Source organism: Mesoplodon bidens (assembly GCF_964165515.1).
Source record: "Mesoplodon bidens genome assembly, chromosome: 12".
In the NCBI taxonomy this organism is placed as follows: Eukaryota; Metazoa; Chordata; class Mammalia; order Artiodactyla; family Ziphiidae; genus Mesoplodon; species Mesoplodon bidens.
Window position 1 is genome coordinate 69,080,837 of NC_138168.1, and position 22,373 is coordinate 69,103,209.

General features: G+C 37.7%; 2 protein-coding genes across 7 annotated transcripts in view; one reads left to right on the forward strand and one right to left on the reverse strand.

The window, feature by feature from the left end:
* The window catches only part of ECT2L (epithelial cell transforming 2 like), a gene marked incomplete at its 5' end in the record, with an annotated part of 64,393 nt that extends 47,782 nt beyond the window's left edge, over positions 1–16,611 (forward strand). The window contains 4 exon segments of the mRNA XM_081250499.1: positions 4,675–4,740; positions 6,078–6,166; positions 14,545–14,717; positions 16,079–16,611. Of these exon segments, the coding sequence (XP_081106625.1) occupies positions 4,675–4,740; positions 6,078–6,166; positions 14,545–14,717; positions 16,079–16,206 (456 nt within the window). The 3' untranslated portion in view covers positions 16,207–16,611.
* A 1,750-nt stretch (positions 16,612–18,361) lies between these two features.
* Positions 18,362–22,373, reverse strand: part of REPS1 (RALBP1 associated Eps domain containing 1) — an 80,258-nt gene continuing 76,246 nt past the window's right edge. For 5 of the 6 annotated variants that reach the window (XM_081250685.1, XM_081250684.1, XM_081250683.1 and 2 more), the window contains 3 exons: positions 22,144–22,292; positions 20,920–21,025; positions 18,362–18,622 (listed from right to left, as the gene is read on the reverse strand). In XM_081250685.1, coding sequence (XP_081106811.1) covers positions 18,554–18,622; positions 20,920–21,025; positions 22,144–22,292 — 324 coding nt within the window. In that variant the 3' untranslated portion in view covers positions 18,362–18,553. The remainder of the gene's footprint in view (positions 18,623–20,919; positions 21,026–22,143; positions 22,293–22,373) is intronic. The other variant, XM_081250686.1, reaches the window with a different exon arrangement.

Sequence of the window (22,373 nt, forward strand, 5' to 3'; positions counted from 1 at the left end):
ACCAAACCAGCTTTACAACAAATGCTAAAGGAACTTCTCTAGGCAAGAAACACAACAGAAGTAAAAGACCTACAATAACGAACCCAAAACAATTAAGAAAATGGGAACAGGAACATACATATCGATAATTACCTTAAATGTAAATGGACTAAATGCTCCCACCAAAAGATACAGATTGGCTGAATGGATACAAAAACAAGACCCATATATATGCTGTCTACAAGAGACCCACTTCAGACCTAGAGACACATACAGACTGAAAGTAAGGGGATGGAAAAAGATATTCCATGCAAATGGAAACCAAAAGAAAGCTGGAGTAGCAATTCTCATATCAGACAAAATAGACTTTAAAATAAAGACTACTAGAAAAGACAAAGAAGGACACTACATAATGATCAAGGGATCGATCCAAGAAGAAGATATAACAATTGTAAATATTTATGCACCAAACATAGGAGCACCTCAATACATAAGGCAAATACTAACAGCCATAAAAGGAGAAATTGACAGTAACACACTCATAGTAGGGGACTTTAACACCCCACTTTCACCAATGGACAGATCATCCAAAATGAAAATAAATAAGGAAACACAAGCTTTAAATGATACATTAAACAAGATGGACTTAATTGATATTTATAGGACATTCCATCCAAAAACAACAGAATACACATTTTTCTCAAGTGCTCATGGAACATTCTCCAGGATAGATCATATCTTGGGTCACAAATCAAGCCTTGGTAAATTTAAGAAAATTGAAATTGTATCAAGTATCTTTTCCGACCACAATGCTATGAGACTAGACATCAATTACAGGAAAAGAGCTGTAAAAAATACAAACACATGGAGGCTAAATAATACACTACTTAATAACAAAGTGATCACTGAAGAAATCAAAGGGGAAATTAAAAAATACCTAGAAACAAATGACAATGGAGACACGACAACCCAAAACCTATGGGATGCTCCCACCTTAAGAAACAGGAAACATCTCGAATAAACAACCTAACCTTGCACCTAAAGCAATTAGAGAAAGAAGAACAAAAACATCCCAAAGTTAGCAGAAGGAAAGAAATCATAAAAATCAGATCAGAAATAAATGAAAAAGAAATGAAGGAAACGATAGCAAAGATCAATAAAACTAAAAGCTGGTTCTTTGAGAAGATAAACAAAATTGATAAACCATTAGCCAGACTCATCAAGAAAAAAAGGGAGAAGACTCAAATCAATAGAATTAGAAATGAAAAAGGAGAAGTAACAACTGACACTGCAGAAATACAAAAGATCATGAGAGATTACTATAAGCAACTCTATGCCAATAAAATGGACAACCTGGAAGAAATGCACAAATTCTTAGAAATGCACAACCTGCCAAGACTGAATCAGGAAGAAATAGAAAATATGAACAGACCAATCACAAGCACTGAAATTGAAACTGTGATAAAAAATCTTCCAACAAACAAAAGCCCAGGACCAGATGGCTTCACAGGCGAATTCTATCAAGCATTTAGAGAAGAGCTAACACCTATCCTTCTGAAACTCTTCCAAAATATAGCAGAGGGAGGAACACTCCCAAACTCATTCTACGAGGCCACCATCACCTTGATACCAAAACCAGACAAGGATGTCACAAAGAAAGAAAACTACAGGCCAATATCACTGATGAACATAGATGCAAAAATCCTCAACAAAATACTAGCAAACAGAATCCAACAGCACATTAAAAGGATCATACACCATGATCAAGTGGGGTTTATTCCAGGAATGCAAGGATTCTTCAATATATGCAAATCAATCAACGTGATACACCATATTAACAAACTGAAGGAGAAAAACCATATGATCATCTCAATAGATGCAGAGAAAGCTTTCCACAAAATTCAACACCCATTTATGATAAAAACCCTGCAGAAAGTAGGCATAGAGGGAACTTTCCTCAACATAATAAAGGCCATATATGACAAACCCACAGCCAGCATCGTCCTCAATGGTGAAAAACTGAAACCATTTCCACTAAGATCAGGAACAAGACAAGGCTGCCCACTCTCACCACTCTTATTCAACCTAGTTTTGGAAGTTTTAGCCACAGCAATCAGAGAAGAAAAGGAAATAAAAGGAATCCAAATTGGAAAAGAAGAAGTAAAGCTGTCACTGTTTGCAGATGACATGATACTATAGATAGAGAATCCTAAAGATGCTACCAGAAAACTACTAGAGTTAATCAATGAATTTGGTAAAGTTGCAGGATACAAAATTAATGCACAGAAATCTCTGGCATTCCTATATACTAATGATGAAAAATCTGAAAGTGAAATCAAGGAAACACTCCCATTTACCATTGCAACAAAAAGAATAAAATATCTAGGAATAAACCTACCTAAGGAGACAAAAGACCTGTATGCAGAAAATTATAAGACACTGATGAAAGAAATTAAAGATGATACAAATAGATGGAGAGATGTACCATGTTCTTGGATTGGAAGAATCAACATTGTGAAAATGACTCTACTACCCAAAGCAATCTACAGATTCAATACAATCCCTATCAAACTACCACTGGCATTTTTCACAGAACTAGAACAAAAAATTTCACAATTTGTATGGAAACACAAAAGACCCCGAATAGCCAAAGCAATCTTGAGAACGAAAAACGGAGCTGGAGGAATCAGGCTCCCTGACTTCAGACTATACTACAAAGTTACAGTAATCAAGACAGTATGGTACTGGCACAAAAACAGAAAGATAGATCAATGGAACAGGATAGAAAGCCCAGAGTTAAACCCACGGACATATGGTCACCTTATCTTTGATAAAGGAGGCAGGAATGTACAGTGGAGAAAGGACAGTCTCTTCAATAAGTGGTGCTGGGAAAACTGGATAGGGACATGTAAAAGTATGAGATTCGATCACTCCCTAACACCATACACAAAAATAAGCTCAAAATGGATTAAAGACCTAAATGTAAGGCCAGACACTATCAAACTCTTAGAGGAAAACATAGGCAGAACACTCTATGACATAAATCACAGCAAGATCCTTTTTGACCCACCTCCTAGAGAAATGGAAATAAAGACAAAAATAAACACATGGGACCTAATGAAACTTAAAAGCTTTTGCACAGCCAAGGAAACCATAAACAAGACCAAAAGACAACCCTCAGAATGGGAGAAAATATTTGCAAATGAAGCAACTGACGAAGGATTAATCTCCAAAATTTATAAGCAGCTCATGCAGCTCAATAACAAAAAAACAAACAACCCAATCCAAAAATGGGCAGAAGACCTAAATAGACATTTCTCCACAGAAGATACACAGACTGCCAACAAACACATGAAAGGATGCTCAACATCTTTGCTCATTAGAGAAATGCAAATCAAAACTACGATGAGATATCATCTCACACCAGTCAGAATGGCCATCATCAAAAAATCTAGAAACAATAAATGCTGGAGAGGGTGTGGAGAAAAGGGAACACTCTTGCACTGCTGGTGGGAATGTGAATTGGTACAGCCGCTATGGAGAACGGTATGGAGGTTCCTTAAAAAACTACAAATAGAACTACCATATGACCCAGCAATCCCACTACTGGGCATATACCCTGAGAAAACCATAATTCAAAAAGAGACATGTACCAAAATGTTCATAGCAGCCCTATTTACAATAGCCCGGAGATGGAAGCAACCTAACTGTCCATCATCGGATGAATGGATAAAGAAGATGTGGCACATATATACAATGGAATATTACTCAGCCATAAAAAGAAATGAAATTGAGCTATTTGTAATGAGGTGGATAGACCTAGAGTCTGTCATACAGAGTGAAGTAAGTCAGAAAGAGAAAGACAAATACTGTATGCTGACACATATATATGGAATTTAAGAAAAAAAATGTCATGAAGAACATAGGGGTAAGACAGGAATAAAGACACAGACCTACTAGAGAATGGACTTGAGGATATGGGGAGGGGGAAGGGTAAGCTGTGACAAAGTGAAAGAGCGGCATGGACATATATACACTACCAAACGTAAGGTAGATAGCTAGTGGGAAGCAGCTGCATAGCACAGGGAGATCAGCTCGGTGCTTTGTGACCGCCTGGAGGGGTGGGATAGGGAGGGTGGGAGGGAGACGCAAAAGGGAGGGGATATGGAAACATGTGTCTATGTATAACTGATTAAATTTGTTATAAAGCAAAAAATTAAAAAAAAATTGAAAAAAAATCTTTATTGATATAAAAGTTTAAAAGGATGGAGTATTTGGGTGATTTTTCTAGATAACTAAAAGAAAAAGAGTAAAACCCTTTGTTTCTGAAAGTACTTTTTCATGTATTAGTTAACTTTCCTGCCTGAGTAAGTACAGCACTCACAACTATATTTTGCAGGAATTCAGCATCCTGGAGTACAGTACCATCATTCTGGAAATATCACTGTGGCGTGCACACTGCATGGGAGTCTGGGCTGAATGTAAATGATAGTGCATTATGCCCAGAAGAAATTTTTGAATACAGTGTTGTCGCTAACCTCATTGTTTTAAAACATTTTGGGTACAGGAAATGGAGATTCTTATAATAGTTTATGAAAATACTGTGCCCTTATCAAGTGCCATAAAATATTTAAATCTATTTTTTATGTATAAAAATATCACAATTTGTTTCCCTAAAATCACCTTGTTTTCTAGATGAAGCAGAACATCACTATGAAAGATCAGCTGTCAGACATAGAGAGAATCATCTGTGGGTGCCCGGTCTGTATTCTGATGCACTTGCTCCGTCTCATGCTCATGAATTATAACCTCAAGTCACTGGCAAAAAGGAGACATACAGATTTTGATTCAGCTAACATCCATTGAGTGCCTCCTGTGTGCCAGGGGCTGCCAAGCTCTCATATTCCACATCCCTGTTATCGGCAAGCATGCTAGATGAGAAGAGGCACAAGTGGTCTTGACCCCATCCCATAACTTCTCTGCAGTCTTAGCCCCTTTCTTGGGACTACTGTGATCATGACCCCCTTTGAGGAATGGGGCTGTGTCTTTACTGTTTTATATCTCCCTGCACATAGTATCTAGTGCAGGATTCTGCCCACTGAGGACATCGGCGGGAATCCTAGAAGTCTTCTGCTGGCTGTTACCTATGGGATATCATGTGGCCCCATTCTACCTTCCTTCTCACTGCCTTGCCTACCACCTTATGATCAAACCACACAAATCTACTCACAGTTCTTTAATAGCGTGAGCCTCTCTTCACACATTTGTGCTTTTCCCATGCTCTTCCTTCTCAGAAATTGCCTTCTTTTACTACTCCACTGGATAAACTGCTGTTCATCCTTTTAAGATCCATTTCAATCTTCGTCTGCCTTGTAAAGTATCCCACAGCGTCTCCAGTGTGAGCTGCCCCTTCCTAGGTGTTCTGCAGCACCCTGAAGGTCTCTGCCACGTTTTCCTTCAGTCCTTTATTCACAAGATCGGGAGCTCCATCAGGTATGAACTATGATTTACTTGTCTTCTAGTGTTCAGCATATACTAGGAGTTCACTATATGAATTATACTGAATTAAAATATCAATTGACTGGTAGTGTTATTGTTATTTGCTCAAACTGGGGAAGCAAGGTGGAGTTGTTTGGGCCTAATTTAGATCTGCACATTTTGATAGGGAAAGACGTGGAGTTGATCGGATTACAGAAAATCCAAAATCTTGGAACTCACAGAGCCCACAGAACTTTACCTTTGGATCACTATACACATCAAGTGATCATCTCCATGGCTAGATCAGTAAAAGGGCCTGACTTCTTAATTTGTAACATTTCATTCACCTCCTTTTCTCCATAGATCCCTTCTGACTCACCCCACCCCCATCTTATTTTTGATGCTAGGAAAGCATTTATAATAAAACAATGTTTTCAGTAGTTTAAAAATTAGACTACACCCTCAAATATAGTTTTCACTGTTTCACAAACAATGCTTTTTCATAATTGAACTGAGTTCTACTCAACACTTACATCTTCTGGGATATAAAAGCATTCTTCAGTAGTGGAAATTATTTTTTAAAAATTTATATATTTCTAATTTTGTTTTTTATTTCATAGACTCTATCAGAACTAAACAGATATCTGATTAGGGTCCAAGATGTAGCCCAACTTCACTGCTGTGATGAGAAACTAAGTTTCCCTTTAAGGTAAATATTTAACTATCCTATGGCTGTGACTGTGTCATATTTATCTTGTACCCAGAATCCAGTACAATGTCTGTCATATTGTAAATTTATGATAAATATTTGTGTTGAACTAAAAAGTTACACACACACCCCTCTCTGAGACGATGTAAGGTGCTTTATCACCTTACTTGCATACCAGGCAGCTACTGGGTAGAATGGAAGAAACTAAATTGTCATTGCCGGGACCACTAACTCCACTGAAAGAGGAATTCTGAAGTTTGGTCACTTTCCTACTGCGAGGAGAGCCAAGTGTTGTGGGGTATCACATGGATGATCTGCTCAACTCTGAGAAAGAGAAGACCAGTTGATTATCCGCAGTTAGTTACTGAGGTCAGTATTCAGAAGGTCTCACCCTAAGACCACCATGGTATTGAGGTCTCACATACCTAGTTTGTACAGTGCTCACAGTATAGGAACTTTTGTGACGAGAGGGTGCTAGCATTCCCTTTCCTCCTTTAGAACAAGGATGGGCAACCTTTTTCTGTAAAGGGGCAGATGGTAAGTATTCTAGGTCTTTCTTGCTGAATGATCTCTGTGGCAACTACCTAACTTTGCTGTTGTAGCACAGAAGCAGCTACATAAATACAATACATAATGAATAATACAATCTTCAAAAACAATACAATACCTAAGTGAATGAGTGTAGCTGTGTTCCAATAAAACTTTATTTACAGAAGACAAGGGGTGGGGCCATAGTTTTTCAATTCCTGCTTTAGAAAATTGTTTGCCAATCTATGTTTTCAATATTAATGGCAAAGATAATAACTCAACAAAGAGCAACCAAATGGAGAGGAATTAACTGCAATAAAAGAAATGAAAATTAGTTTGCCTGTTATTTCAATGAATATTTCAGTGAATGTTTCCCAAAGGCCCAGGGCAGGGTGGTGGCAGTGGCGGGGGATGGGGGGAGGTTGGAAGAAACCAATCCCTTCCAGTCCCTTCACCTCGATCCCCACCTCGAGTGGATATTAAATGAAAATCAAATCACACAGTCGTGTCACTTTTCTCATTGTCACAGCGTTGTTTTGTTTTGTTGTTTTTGGTCAGTAGCAATAGAAATGAGCTACAATGGTGGAAGGAAACTAGCTGTCAAACCAGCAATTCTAAACACACTGGTATAGTAGGGGACATGCTAGGGATTATTCCAGTTCTTTATTATTAGAATTTATTTTACCTTCATATATTCATTCTCAAACACTCTTCCTTTACGTAAGTCCAAGTTTCTGACTTATATAATTTACCTTTTCTCTGAATAACTCCTTTTAACATTTCTTGCTGGGTAGGTAGATCTGTTGGCAATGAATTCCTTCAATGTTTGTTTGTCTGAGAATGTCTTTATTTCTCCTTCACTTCTTAGATTTTTTTTTTTTTTTTTTTTTTTTTTGTGGTATGCGGGCCTCTCGCTGCCGTGGCCTCTCCCGTCACAGAGCACAGGCTCCAGATGCGCAGGCTCAGCGGCCATGGCTCACGGGCCCAGCCGCTCCGCAGCATGTGGGATTCTCCCAGACCGGGGCACGAACCCGTGTCCCTTGCACTGGAAGGCGGACTCTCAACCACTGTGCCACCAGGGAAGCCCTAGATTTTTTTTTTTTTTAATGTGGACCATTTTTAAAGTCTTTATTGAATTTGTTACAATATTGCTTATGTTTTATGGTTTTTTTGGTTTTGCTGTGAGGCACGTGGGATCTTAGCTCCCCAACCAGGGATCAAACCTGCACCCCCTGCATTGGAAGGTGAAGTCTTAACCACTGGACCGCCAGGAGGAAGTCCCTCTCCTTCACTTAAAAAAATTTAATTAATTAATTAATTTTTGGCTGCTTTGGGTCTTCGTGCTGGGTGCGGGCTCTCTGTAGTTGCAGCGAGTGGAGGCTACTCTGTTGTTGCAGTGTGTGGGCTTCTCACTGTGGTGGCTTCTCGTTGTGGAGCACGGGCTCTAGGCACATGGGTTTCAGTAGTTGCGGTGCGTGGGCTCAGTAGCTGTGGCTCAAGGGCTCTAGAGCGCAGGCTCAGTAGTTGTGGCACACAGGCTTAGTTGCTCTGCGCCATGTGGGATCTTCCTGAACCAGGGCTTGAACCCATGTCTCCTGCATTGGCAGGCAGATTCTTAACCACTGCGCCACCAGGGAAGTCCCCTCTCCCTCACTTTTGAAGGATACTTTTTCTGGCTACAGAATTCTAGTTTGGTGGTTTTTTTCTTTCAACACTTATTTCACTCCCCCCTCTTCTTGCTTGCATGGTTTCCAAAGAGACATCCAGTGTAATAGTTACCTTTGTTCCTCTATAAGAAAGATGTTTCATTTTGTTTTGTTTTTCATTGTTGTCTCTGGATACTTTCAAGATTTTATCTTTCTCTTTGATTTTCTCCAATTTGTATGTGATATGTATAGATTTGGGGGGATTTATCCTTCTTGGTATTCTCTAAGCTTCCTGGACCTATGGTTTAGTGCTTGTCAATAATTTTGGAAAATTCTCAGCCATTATTACTTCAACTATTTCTTCTGTTTCATCCTTTCTCTTCTCCATCTGATATTCCCATTAGACATTTATACACCCACTGTAATTGTCCCACATCTTTTGGATATTCTGTTCCCTTCTTTTTTACTCTTTTGTTTTCTATTGATGTATTTCAGGTTCACTGAGTCTCTCCATGGCTATGTCCAGTCTGCTGATGAGCCCATCAAAGGCATTATTCCTATTATGGTGTTTTTGATTTCTAGAATTTCTTTTTAAATCTTTATTGGAATTTCCGTCTGTTTATATTATCCATCTGTACTTACATGTTGTCCACTTTTTCTTAACTTAGCTTATCTTAGTTATTTTAAAGTCCCTGGTCTGATAATTCTAACAACATTTCTACCATATCCGAGTCTGTTTCTGATGCTTGCCATGTCTTATCAGACTGTGTTTTCCTGCCTCTTAGCATGCCTTATAATTTTTTTGTTGAAAGCTAGACATGATGTATTGAATGAAAGGCAATGAGGTCAATAGGTCTTTAGTATGAGGTTTTACATTTATCTGGCTAAATGTTAGCCTGTATTTACCGTTTGTTGTAGCTGCGGTGTCAGAGGCTAAAATTTTCATTTTTGTCTCCCCTGTTGTCTTTGGGTTTTCCTAGATATTCCTTAAATAGGATTTGAACCTTGCAGTCCTTTTCAGCTATAATACCTTGTTATTATAAGGAGTCCTGTTGATGTGGTAGGAAGATGTGAGGGGAACGGAAGAGATGTATGTCCTATCATTAGGTCTCAGGTTTTTAGTGAGACTGTACCCCTGGGCTATGACCTTTACAAGTGTCTATCAGCTTTTTTACTTTTATTTTATTATATTATTATTATTATTATTATTATTATTGTTAGTCACCTCTGAGTCAGGAAGGTTAGAGGTAGCTGTGGGGTTGGGTATTTCCCTTTCCTCATGTTGGTTAGATTCTGGTAAAATTGTTTCCCTTGAAGGCAGGCCTTTGTTAAGAGAATAGAATAGGACTCTGTGGACATGTTTCAAATGGTTACTTTCTCCCTCCCCATGGGAAGAATGAGGGTATTTTTCTGAGTTTCACAGTAAGAACCTGGTGAGGCTCCTGGAGGTAAAACTCCTGCAAGTTTTAAACTCATGCAAGGGTGTGGGGGTGTGGTGTGGGCCAGTGCTAGGCCTCCAGGAATTCGTAATCTCTTGAACTAGTTCACACTCAGGCTCTAGCAATTAGTCAACTACCCTTTAATATTCTTACCTGATGCTGGCTCCAGCAGGCAGTTTCTGCTTCCAGTAAGCTGTGAGTCTACGTATCAGCTTGTCTCTTCAGCTTTGGGGTGGTAATCTACTTTATAACCTCACTTCTTCGATGGATCTAAGAAGAATTGTTGATTCTGAGTTTTCAGCTTCCTTTTTGTTGTGCGATGGAAGTGATGACTTCCAAGCTCTTTACACGTCCAACCAGAAGTCTCAAATATTAGAATTTAGACTTCTGCTTTAGTATTTGGACAACAGTACATTTGAGAGTTTCAGGAAAACAGGGGAATACTACATTATTTTACACTCTAATTACAAGGTACATTTATGTTTAAGTAGGCACTATCTCAGTGATTTGCCAAGCAATAAATACAAATGTAATTTTACATTAATATTTAAATTAAGTAAATGCAAAAAAAGGTTCATATTCCAAAAGTTATCACAGAACATTTAGGCTGAAACCTTGATTTCTGTCATTTTAGGAAGTCATATGAAACTCAAGAAATGACATTTCCACTATTTCTATCAAGGATTTCTACTTAGAGGAAAGTCTGCTTATATTTTTGCACACGAGTCTAAAGCTTTATAGTTTACCACATATTTTAACTTCTCTCATTTGATATACTCTTTACAATCATTTGGTGAGGAAGGTAGGAATGGAACCATGTTATGCGTGGGAATCTGGACTTAAGTTGTCTGAGGTCACATTACTAATAAGTGCTTGTTTAGAATTCAAAACCAGGTCTCAGTGTTCTATCCACTGATTAGACCAGCAGGTGGAAAGATGAACTGAGACTTCCTCATAATAAACTCACCAACATAGCAACAAGTACTAAACAAATTACCAACAAACAAGAACGGTGACACAAAAAGAACAAGTAAATATTTGTACTATAAATGAAAAAATTTGCTCTGGGGTAGAGATGAAGTCACAGTCATTTTAGAGTTAGGAAATCTGGAGGCATTTGTCCCTCTCTGGATATGGCTCTCAGAGTTCTGGGTTTGTTAAGCTTTTATAATACATTATGTACCTTGGAATTTTTATATTATTGTTTTGTTCAGAAACACCAATTTTCATCTATGTGACTTTAAGCTTGCTGATTTTTAGCATTTTTATTTTTGTTCTCCTTCTAATGGGGGTGTCGCCAAAGATGCAAAAGTGGAGCCCTCTAAGACTGGTGAATACAGGCATGGCTTTACATCACCAAATAGAGCCATCCACTTCTCAGACCCCAGAGTCCTCTTGAGGAAAAACAATACTACACTACCGAGCATGCATACTGTTAACATTCCTTTTGGCTTACCCAAAGGGACCTACAGTCATTTACCAGGGCAACTAGACACTGGGGAAAGAGAAATACCCAGACTTCTCAGGGATACTGGACTCTGGCTCTGAATTGACTTTTATCCTGGCAACCCAAAAAGCCACAATGATCCACCATTCAGAGTTTTGGCTCAGGTCAACTCACTGAACCAATGACCTACTGTTGTCTGTTCATGCCAGAGGTTGTGCTCTGAAAATTACTTTCAAAGTTTTATGTATTTATAGAAGTTGGGTACTTTGTCTCTTGGTCTGGCTAATGTAGTAATTAAACAACAAAACACTTCTCGAATGGTGTTAAGAATTTAAACTATGGTTGGCTGAGTCATTGAGCCTATTTGTGAATTAGCAAAGAAATCCTATCCAAGTTCAAGGAAAGAACTCTAACCTTGGAGTTGGTTCTTTTGAATGTGAGCAGAAGCAGCTTTATGAAACTCTAGTAGGATCCAGAGTTCCCATTTCAGTTGGTCCATTATGTCAGTATGAAGGGCAAAATTATTTTTTACACGTGCAGAAGAATTAAGTTTTTTAAAAAAAGATTCTGTTGTTTTTTTGTCTCTGGATGAAAATTACTGGAGATCTTGGGGTGGGGGGGGTGTAAATGGCTTTCAGAAAGCTTTACTGTAGGTAAAATTCATTTATATATAATTTAAATAGCACTTTCCTAATCAGATTAAAATAATAAAAACCTCTTTGTGCGTTTATCTTTCCCTTCTCATGTCCTCAGATTACAAGTGGCCTCAACTCCAAGCTCAAGTTAATGTGCCTGCTCCTTCCCTCCTCTGGGCCATCCACCCACCCAGTCCAAGTGGGTCACAAAACTAGAATTCTCCTTCATTTACCTCTACTTTCAATGCTGTCCCTTCCAAAGGAAAAAAACCAAACATCTGTTTACCAAGCAAACACCCCTTTCAAAGCTACTTCTTCAAAACTATCTTGTAGGCACATTCCCTAGTCATTCAGATAGAACGGCAAAGTTTTATTATAGCTTTGAACATTTTCCTAAAATGGTATGATGATTCTTATCAGTAGTAAAAATATTGCCAAGGGTCAAGAATACAGGTGAAGTTCTTTTGCCTATTTAAAGTGGCCATTCACCATATACAGCCCACCACACACCGATTTAAACGCACCCCATCTTTCTTGCTTCCCCTCTCCCTCATCCCTAGCTCTATGTGCTGCATTATTCTCAGAATAAACTATCAAATTGATCTAGAACATTATTCCTTATAAACTATGAGTAAATATGAAGCATCCCACTCCTTCCAGTCTAAATCATAATCACAGAGGTGGGAAGGAAATGTTTGAAAAAGGGAGTTAGCTCCAGTGGTTGGATGACCACTGCATTTCTATCTATCCACACACCTAACGTGACCTGTATTTCCTAACACTCTCCAAAGAGCTGAACCTGAAGTATAGCACTCCTTAAAAATGTTTAACTCCCGATCTAGTCCTTTGCCTACGTCACACGCATGACTGTAGTAAATAAACAACCTAAGTGCCTCACTAGTCAAAGTGCGGTCGGCATATCAGCATCACCCAGGAGCTGTTAGAAAGGCAGAATCTCAGGCTCGTCTAGCTCTGCCGAATCAGAATTTGCATCTTAATAAAATCTCTGGGTAATTCAGATGCACAGTAAAGTTTGTACTATATATGTCAGAGCCATTACAATATAAAGTGGATTCTAAATGTGAATTATAGCAGCTTTTATTGAGAACAATCTGGAAGTCCTTGATAAAAATATATATGCCATTTGGCCAGTCAATCCTACCCTTGGGAATCCTGACAGAAATAACAGCACATGTAAGGAATTTGTTTGTATGTAAGGAAATCGACTTATCCCAACATTGCTCACAGTGGCAATTAAGAAAGAACAAATGAAAGGAGGAAGAGAGAGAGGGAGGGAAGGAGGGACAACAAAGCAAATGCCCATCAAACGGGGAAGAGTCGGATAAATCATGGTTCATCCACACTATTATCACTTAGTCATTAAAAAGAAGTTGATTCCCATTGATGAGAAAATCAAGAAAAAATTCTGGAATAATACTTCAAACAATGGCACCCTACCTGTTAATAGATGTATATACACGTACATCTGTGAGTGACTACTTGGGCAGGTTAAAGAAAAGTGGAAAGTGTGCACTAGTTTGGTAACTTAGGTGACCTGAGTGGAGGGAGGAGTGAACCAAGCAAAAAGTGAAACAAAAGAATGGGGCACGAAAAAAGCTCATAGTATATACTGTTACTTTAGCATTGCTATAAAACTTTATGTGGATCTAAATCAACAACTTAAAAATTAAACAAAGATGATGAAGATAAAAAATAAGACAATGCCTCTGAATAAGCCAGTAAATTGACTCACTTCCTCAGAGTAACTTCCTGCGGGTTGCTTGATGCTTCTCAGCAAAACATTTTTTCAGTCATCCTCCATCAAAATAATGAGCTTGCTGCACTTGGCCATTCCTGGTGGGGAGTGGAGATGGGGGGGGCGCCTCAGTGGGGCTCTCCGAAGCTCCTCCCTAGCACATCACTTGATGCTCCATTGAGTACTGACATGAGATAACCCATACTAGAGTACAGTGAAACCTACTCAACACTGTGACCTGGGTCCACCAACAGAAGATACTAGATGGAGGTTGGGGACACAATATTTTGCCTGTTGATAAACATGCCTACCGTTGACCATGGAAGCAACCCCTGTGGAAATGAAGAGCTACTTAATTCCAGCTTTTCATACTTATCAATTTTCCTCCAATCAAAATTAGAAAAATCCCTATTTCCTACTTAGCGAATGCTTTTCTTTCCCCTGCTTCCTACTTAAGACACCTTGCACCTTACTGATTCTTGTGCTTTTTTTTCTAACCCAATGTGTTACCCTTAAAGATGAAACCAAACTCAATGAAAACATATTTTCCCCAGATTGCCTAAATACATCAAACACGAAACATCAACCTTTTGACAAAACTTTAAAAACACAGCTTTAACCTGATTCATGTCATAAAGTTGGGAAAGTGCAGTGTTCATTTTTCCTGCATTCATTGGATACTTGTCCAATGGATATACTCAAACCATTTCACCAGGAACCTTGAGGCCCACCCACATGACTGGTCTGAGAGAGAGAGGGACTATTCACACCAGGAGAAAAATATACGGAGAACTTCAATAAGCCATTCAAAAGGTCTGAGGTAGGGAAGAACCTTGACTATCAGCTTATCAGTGTAAAGATGGTGAACTGTGTAACAAAACACGTATGTAAAACTTCTAAAACTGCTCCTTCTCTTTTTTAACCCAGGCTCTATGAACATACCTGTGATCTCAGTCTTTTCCTCTTCAACGATGCACTGCTTGTTTCTAGTGGGGGCACATCTCATACTCAGTTTGAAAGGACTTCAAAATCAACCTACCAGTTCATTGCATCAGTGGCCCTTCATAGACTACTCATAGAAGATATTCCAGGTTCCAAATGTATGTATTCTTTTCCTCCTAAGAGTTAAATACCTTTAGAAAGCTACATTATATAAAACATATTAACTATTAAAATAGAAAAGCAGGACAAGAACTGGAATTCGACAGCTTGCAAATAATTTCTCAAATACTTCTAGAGTCTCATTAATGTAAACTTTCATCTACCTCTAAAATAGCAAAAGAAAGGAATGCTGGCATTGTCAGAGACACACCCTAAACATTAAGAAAACAGCTTTCAAAAATCACAAAGAGAGACACAACCCGACATCATTGTGAAGGATTCTTTGAAGTAGTCTGACAGGACAGCTGGAGTCCTTAACCATTACTCTATTTTGCTTGAGGATGTTACAATTTTAGGTTTTTATCTATTACTTTTCCATTCTACTAGGACCAAGTGATTTTTGCAGATTTGACTGTACCTTTTCTTCCGTAAGTTCATATTTAAGAGTTCTTCTATAAAGGATCGATTTGCAAAGGATGTTTAATAACAAACATTTCATTCATAATAATCTCAACAGAAATATCATTTGTTACAAAAAGAAATCCTACTTAAACCTACTGTACCTATTTTTAGTTTTTATCTTACATTCTACTTCCCAATCTTAAAAGGATCCATATCCCTTTCCTATATTTCTGTTAGGCCAGGCAATCTGAATGTAACACCTCTCATTCCAATATTCTTCACTGCATGTGAAGGTAGGACTTAAGGTTAAAGCCAGAACCAAGGTCTTAGAGAAGGAAATTATCTAAAAAGGTCTGCTTCCCATTAGCTTCAGCCCCATTTAAAATCTGAGGATGAGAAAAAATGAACACTAAATGTGGGAATAAATATTTCACCTAGAAGACAAACTCAGCTAAGAAGGGTCAGTTACCCATAACATGTATGACATGTCTCCTTTCACCTCCCCTTAATCAGTTATGCTCTATATCAGAACATCATGATGTTAGCTAAAAGTGGGCATTCAGCTAAGTCGCTGGCTTAATTCTGTCCTGGCCTCATACCAAGGTGGCCTAGGTCTAGCTCTCAGCATTTCTTATCTACAGTTAACTCTTAGTAAAGACCTTTACTGGTTCCAGTACGTTCTGGAATTAAAGAACATTGCATTGTCTATCACTTAGTCTTTAAAAATAATTGCTAATTATAATTAAACAATTATAATGTAAAGACAAGACTATTTTAGACTATATTTGAATAATTCAGTAATTTAGGAAGTCATTTTCTAAACTGGATTTGTATTTGTTTGAATCTTTTTAATTTTCAAAAAATTCTTCAAGATGACTTGCATTTTAAAACATTTTCTCTTTTTGATTTTTACCTGCAAAGACTAATTAGTGTACCTCAAATTATTTTTTTTTTACAGATATCAAGAATGCATTTATTCTTCAAGGTCCAAAACGTGAATGGATTTGTGCTACAGAAGTTGAGGATGATAAATTCCTGTGGTTGTCAGTACTCCAAAACACCATCAATAGTAGTATGGAAAAGTGAGACTGGACTTAAAACACCAGGAGTTCCAATCTGCCCTGGCAAAGACAGACAGCATGTTATTTTCTGTTGCAGAAGATCCAGTAAGGAGCAGAATGATTATCTGTCATGGATGATGGGAGGATGAACTACGATGACCCATAAAGCTCTTCCTAACTTTTAAACTTTATCACCTATGCTCAATTATGTGAAATAGACAGTAAGAAAAATTTGAGTATGATATTTTGAACCACTTCTTTTGGTAGTTATTTTTCATGAACAGTATTATTTAGAGTAATCTGACTGACAGAACCTAAGACTGAATAAGGATATTGGGTATTTAAAGTTTTGTTTTCTGATCTAATGAAAAATAAAGTCATAATGAAAAGTGTTTCTTAAATGATCAGAGAAATGTCTTTATCTGTTGGTGATTTACCAATTATCTTTAACATTTTCATGAAATAGTTATGGATTTAAAAAATATGTAAAATAAATATAACTGGTACTTTATTTAAAAACTTGTCACATATATCCTTAATAAGAATGTACTCCTCCAGAGAGCATTACAAATATACCACTATAAAGTACTAAAAAATTTTCTGTAATTTTAAGTGGTCTTTTGTTGCAAAATTAAATTCTTAGACTTTCCAAATAAAAATATTAAAAAATTTGTTACACTGTTAAATTAGAAGGCTGTTTGGCAGGGGGTGGGGGAGGTACCTTCTAAAAAACAAAACTTGCCTGTAATGGAATTTTGGTGAGTAAAAAAATGAAGAAATTAAGACAACTGTTTTAAAACAGAGAAAAATAAAAATAGGTATTGAGTAGTTTTCTGGGCACTTAAAGCCTTCATTTAATTATTTAATAAACTGAAGCTATAACCTGTTAGCCACTTTGAAACTTTAGCTGATATATGCAGTAGTAAAAATATTTTTACTTAATAATGGTAGATAAAGTTGTATTAATCTTGGAAGCTTTTGGTTGTCAGCCTCCTTTTTGCTTCAAATTCTCCTTTAAGGAAATGAAATTTACTAGTACAGTCTAGGATTGTGAACTAGGCTATTTTAAACATTTTCTTCTTTCAGCAAAATACAAATTCCTTCTAATTCTTAAAAATTTAAATTCTTGTTAAAAAATGTACAAAAGTTAAAATACTGTTTTTATTAGTGTAAAATCACGCTTTTGATTCTTTTATGATATATCCATGCAGCTTAACATCTATGATGCCACAGACAGAAGAAAACGTTAAAGGAATATCTGCTGTTAGTCAGCAATAAATGCAAACTTACAAATGTGATCAAAATGAAAATATAATCTAATACAAAACAAATCCTGAGACGCTACATTATCCTGAATAGAACAAACTTCAGAATCCCTTTGTTAACAGGAAAAACCTCTCTCTATGGCAAAAGAATGAGTAACAAGATAGCTCAAGATAAACTAGGAATCTTAAGGAATTTCCATTTATTCTGTGAATAATTAATTAAGGTCCTCAGAAATTTTAAAACATATTACTTGAAAAAACTTGTAGAGGCTGATGAGCATAAGCTTCTAATTGAGAGTTAAGTACATAAATCATGCAAAAAGTGGTGATGTTTGCAAGTGGACAGTACTTACGTTGTTTGTGGTGTCAACACTTTCCCTTTGCTTCTAGGGGACAATTTAAAAAGGCCTGTCTTCACAGTTAATTTGTAAGTTTACATGACTGCTGTGGAATTAAAATCTCACACATAAGCAAGTTTAAGTCACAGGTGAAACTGATCAAATTTTCACAAGGAAAACATAAAATCTGCCCACCAAGTTGATGTGGAAAAGTCTGAAAGTACCATGTGACTCTTTAAGAATGTTAATTATGGCAGAGCTTATGGTTAACGAATGCCTTATACCATACAGTTCTTTCAAATCAAAAATTAAATAGGAAACGCATTTTAAAGATTTTTGGATTCTTTATGTTAAGTATTAAACCTAAAGACAAACTGACAGTTTATTTAACTTTGTCTCCTTTTGTAAATATTTCTGAGTCTGTGCTCGAGGTGTAAATGAGAAGCCCGTTCTCTAAATCTAAGCAGGGAGAGGTTCTGGCTACGTAAGTTCAATGGACCAATGTTATGGATGTACACCTAACACTACCGAGCAACAAGGGCGGGCTGTGCCAACAAACACATTACCCTCCACGAAGTCATCCTGACCCTTTTATTGTTGCAATTAAAAAATAAAAGGTACTTAAATACAATGGTGAACACATAGGGCGAAACAGAATCATAAAATTTAATGTTGAATTAAGCAGTGAGCTGAATGTTTGGGTCTCCAAATTGGCTTTGAACCCAAAACCGCTTAAAAATGGGTATGTTCACAGTTAACGGCAATTGGCTTATAGGTGAGAGAATGGTCGAAGTTGTTCCAGTTGAACTTCCAGGGAAATTCTCTCCTCAAGAACATCCTGAAAAAGATGCAAAGCCAAGTTACGTTTCAACATGTATAAAAATGAAGGCACATCTAACAACAGCTCTGCATTCAGTAAAACAATTTAAATTTGTTAAGAAGAGGAAGGACAACTTCATATTTTCAAAGGACACTTTACTTTAGAAATGTAGTTTCTTTATATGTACGTAATGTTAAAATATCTTAATTAAATCTTTATTTCTTAAGTCAGGGTAATAAAATGTTTTTTGTTTCATTATCAGAAAAGCCAATATTTGCAAATGATAGCTACTGATGCATGAATTTTGCAAAACGCCTACCCCCTGTAGTAACTGTAGATGAGTCAGTTAACACAGATTCTTTCCCCTGGTGATCACATCTGGTCATAACGACTCCTGAACCTCCTTTTGAGTTTCAGTTTCACAATGAATAAATGTATTTTGTAATCAGAATTTCTAATTACTGTTGATTTTGAGCAGACTTTTCAGATAGCCCACAACTTCTAATTCATCCATTTTCCTTTTTTGTTTTTCTCTATCATACTAATAGTATAGTGTTTTAACCAGGATGACCTCTTCCTATTTGGTACCATACTTCCTATTTTCTGTCCTCAGAGATAATGAGAAAAGTGATTTTTAAAATAGCTCCTATATACATGTTGCTATGATTTTCCTTAGTTCTTCAGAAAAACATGCATTAATAAAACTTTCATCTTCGAGGTATGGTACTAGCAAGCTTGTCATGAGTTTTACATTCTTCCTTTACAATGGACCAAATTCATAATCATAGAACAGCTATGAATATCTTCTTTGATCAGAGAGTTAATACAAGAATATTATTCCTTTAACATACGTTTATCAAATGCCTAACGTGCGAGGTTTTGGGGACAGAGACACGATAGTTACAAATCTATCTAGGACAGTCTCAGTTTATCTCTGATGTCCTGGCCTATTAACACATCTCTCTCTTTTCTCTCAAAAGTACCTTGGTTTGGGGACTTCCCCGGTGGTCCAGTGGTTAAGACTCCGTCTTGCAATGCAGGGGACACCGGTTCGATCCCTGGTTGGGGAACTAAGATCCCACATGCTGCGGGGCAATTAAGCCCGTGTGCCGCAACTAGAGAGCCCACGCGCCACAACTACAGAGCCCATGTGCTCTGGAGCCCACATGCTACAACTAGAGAAGTCTGTGCACCACAACAAAGCGAAGCGCCTGCACGCTGCTACAAAAGATCCCGCGTGCCGCAACTAAGACCCGACGCAGCCAAAAAAAAAAAAAAAAAAGTACCTTGGTTTGAACATTACATGGTCACCCTAAACAGAAATGATTATGGTTTACCCTCAACAAGTTCAGTTTTACTAGGACAGAGAGACAAATGTGCCATAGATATGGACAATGTGATAAAGGCTAGATAAGGAATATGAAAAGAATGTTATGGGACTCAACTAACTCTGTATTCATTTTACATTTCCATGGACTCTTTCCTCATCTTTGTGGTTTACAACCTTGCTACTCAAAGTGGAGCCAACAGTCCAGCAGCATCTTCATCACCTGGAAGCTTATTAGAAATTGCAGAATTCTCAGGTCCCACTCCATACCTGATATAAATCAAAATGTTCATTTTAACATGACCCCTAATTAAGCATATATACATTAAGGTTTGAGAACCACTGGTTTCTAAGACATGAATGCTTAATGATGTTGATGAGTCATAAATGATTCTGGCTGTTAGCTTTTTTTGTAGGGAGTCAAAGAAATCATGGTTAGTAGTAAGAAAACCAAACTCATTCCTCTCAAGTACAGATGACGGTAGTACACACCGGCTCTAAGCGCCATTTCTATTAAGGCTCGTCTTTTCTACTGCAGAGATGATCTAAATTGCCCCCATCCCTCATCTTTAGACCTGTTTAAGTCATTTTAATAGAATCTGAGTTGTCTTTGATAAAAGGATAAATTAACAATACTCAAATCATTTTAGACTTAGAGTGTAGAGAGCCACACGTGATACTGGAGGTATCTGAGGTCACAACATTTCTGCTCTTGGGTCTCATTATGAAAGTTAAGAAACATTTTAGGAATATGATGCCTTATATACATGTAGGATAAGGCAATCATACCAGAATTGAGTACAGGAAATTCTTTTTAATATTAAAGGACTCAAAGGCATATAAAACACTTCAGATCTACACTTCTTTTGCTACATGTAAAATTTCATACTAGCGTAAGAATTGCTGGATCTCCTCCAAGTTCCAGTTCAAAACTAAGAGGCTCTGAGTCCATGGAACTTCCCAAATAAAGATTCAGAAACTACATTACCTTTAATTGTTGCTGCAATTCACTATTCAATCTGGCCAAAACTGTGTTGGTTTCCTTATTGCGTCTAATTGACGCCTGAATAGCTTTCTTATCTTTTCCAACAGACCTGAGAAGATAAAAAAAATTACCTTCATTTTTTATCTTTAAATTCTCTCCATTCTTCCCTGATCTCTAAACCCAGAACGCAGAGGAAGCGTCTTTGCCTTGTTAGCATAGCTCACCTCACTTGCTCAGTTTTAATGCTCCACCAAAAGTATCTAAGCTTCAGAGGCTTAATTATTGTAGTTATTGTTTTAATGATTATTCTGTACAATCACCTGAGTTTAAGACAGTCTAGAGCAAGCATCAGCAAACTTTTTCTGTAAATGGTCAGACAGTTAAGTATTTTAAGCTTTGCGGGCCATACCATTTGTGCTGAATGTTCTTCTTTTTTTTGTATCTTTTCTTTTTCTCTTCTCTGTTTTACAAAAATGTAAAAGCCCATTCTTAGCTCACGGGCCTTACAAAAACAGGCCATGGGCTGACTTTGGCCCATGAGCCCTTGTCTGCCAATTCCTGGTCTAGAACTACCATAGTTAAAACATCAGTGTTACTGTGCACTGTAATTTTTTTTTTAAGGTTAAGATTTTTAAAAAAATTTTATTATATTTGATTTTTGGCTGCGTTGGGTCTTTGTTGCTGTGCCTGGGCTTTCTCTGCTTGTGGTGAGCGGGGGGCTACACTTCGTTGTGATGCATGGGTTTCTCAGTGCAGTGGCTTCCCCTATTTTGGAGCACGGGCTCTACGTACGCAGGCTTCAGTAGTTGTGGCTCGCGGGCTCTAGAGCGAAGGCTCAGTAGTTGTGGTGCACGGGGTTAGCTGCTCCGTGGCATGTGGGATCTTCCCAGACCAGGGATCGAACTCATGTCCCCTGCGTTGGCAGGTGCATTCTTAACCACTGCGCCAGCACAGAAGTCCCTGTGCACTAATAAATTTTAAAGTCTGCTCCAGGATTTGCAATAGAGTGTAAAAATGTAATTGGAATTGAACTTAATAATAGAAGGGAAAAAAGTGGGAAGAATATTCTACCCGCTCATAAATGAGAAAACTCTCAAAGAGGAGCAGTGAAAAGCCTATGCTCACCTACAAGACTAGTCTGACCATAATTCCTTTCCGTTTGATATTTTTAATTGCTGTGCTTTTTGTTTCTAGTAGTTACATGTGTTCAGGAATGGCTTTGATTACCTAGGAATAGAAGGTTGTGATGCAAGAACAGCAGCTAGGACACCTGTCTTTTGTGTATGTTCATCAACTTCTGGCCTTAATTCATCTTCTGATTTTAATCTCCTTCGAACAGGTTTAGGTGGTGGAGCAAGAGGTGTTGTGCCTTTGCTCTAGGAGACAAGAATTCCATTCATAATGAGCATTTCTTGAAGACATTCACGGTTAGTTAGCACTTTGCCAACATCATATGG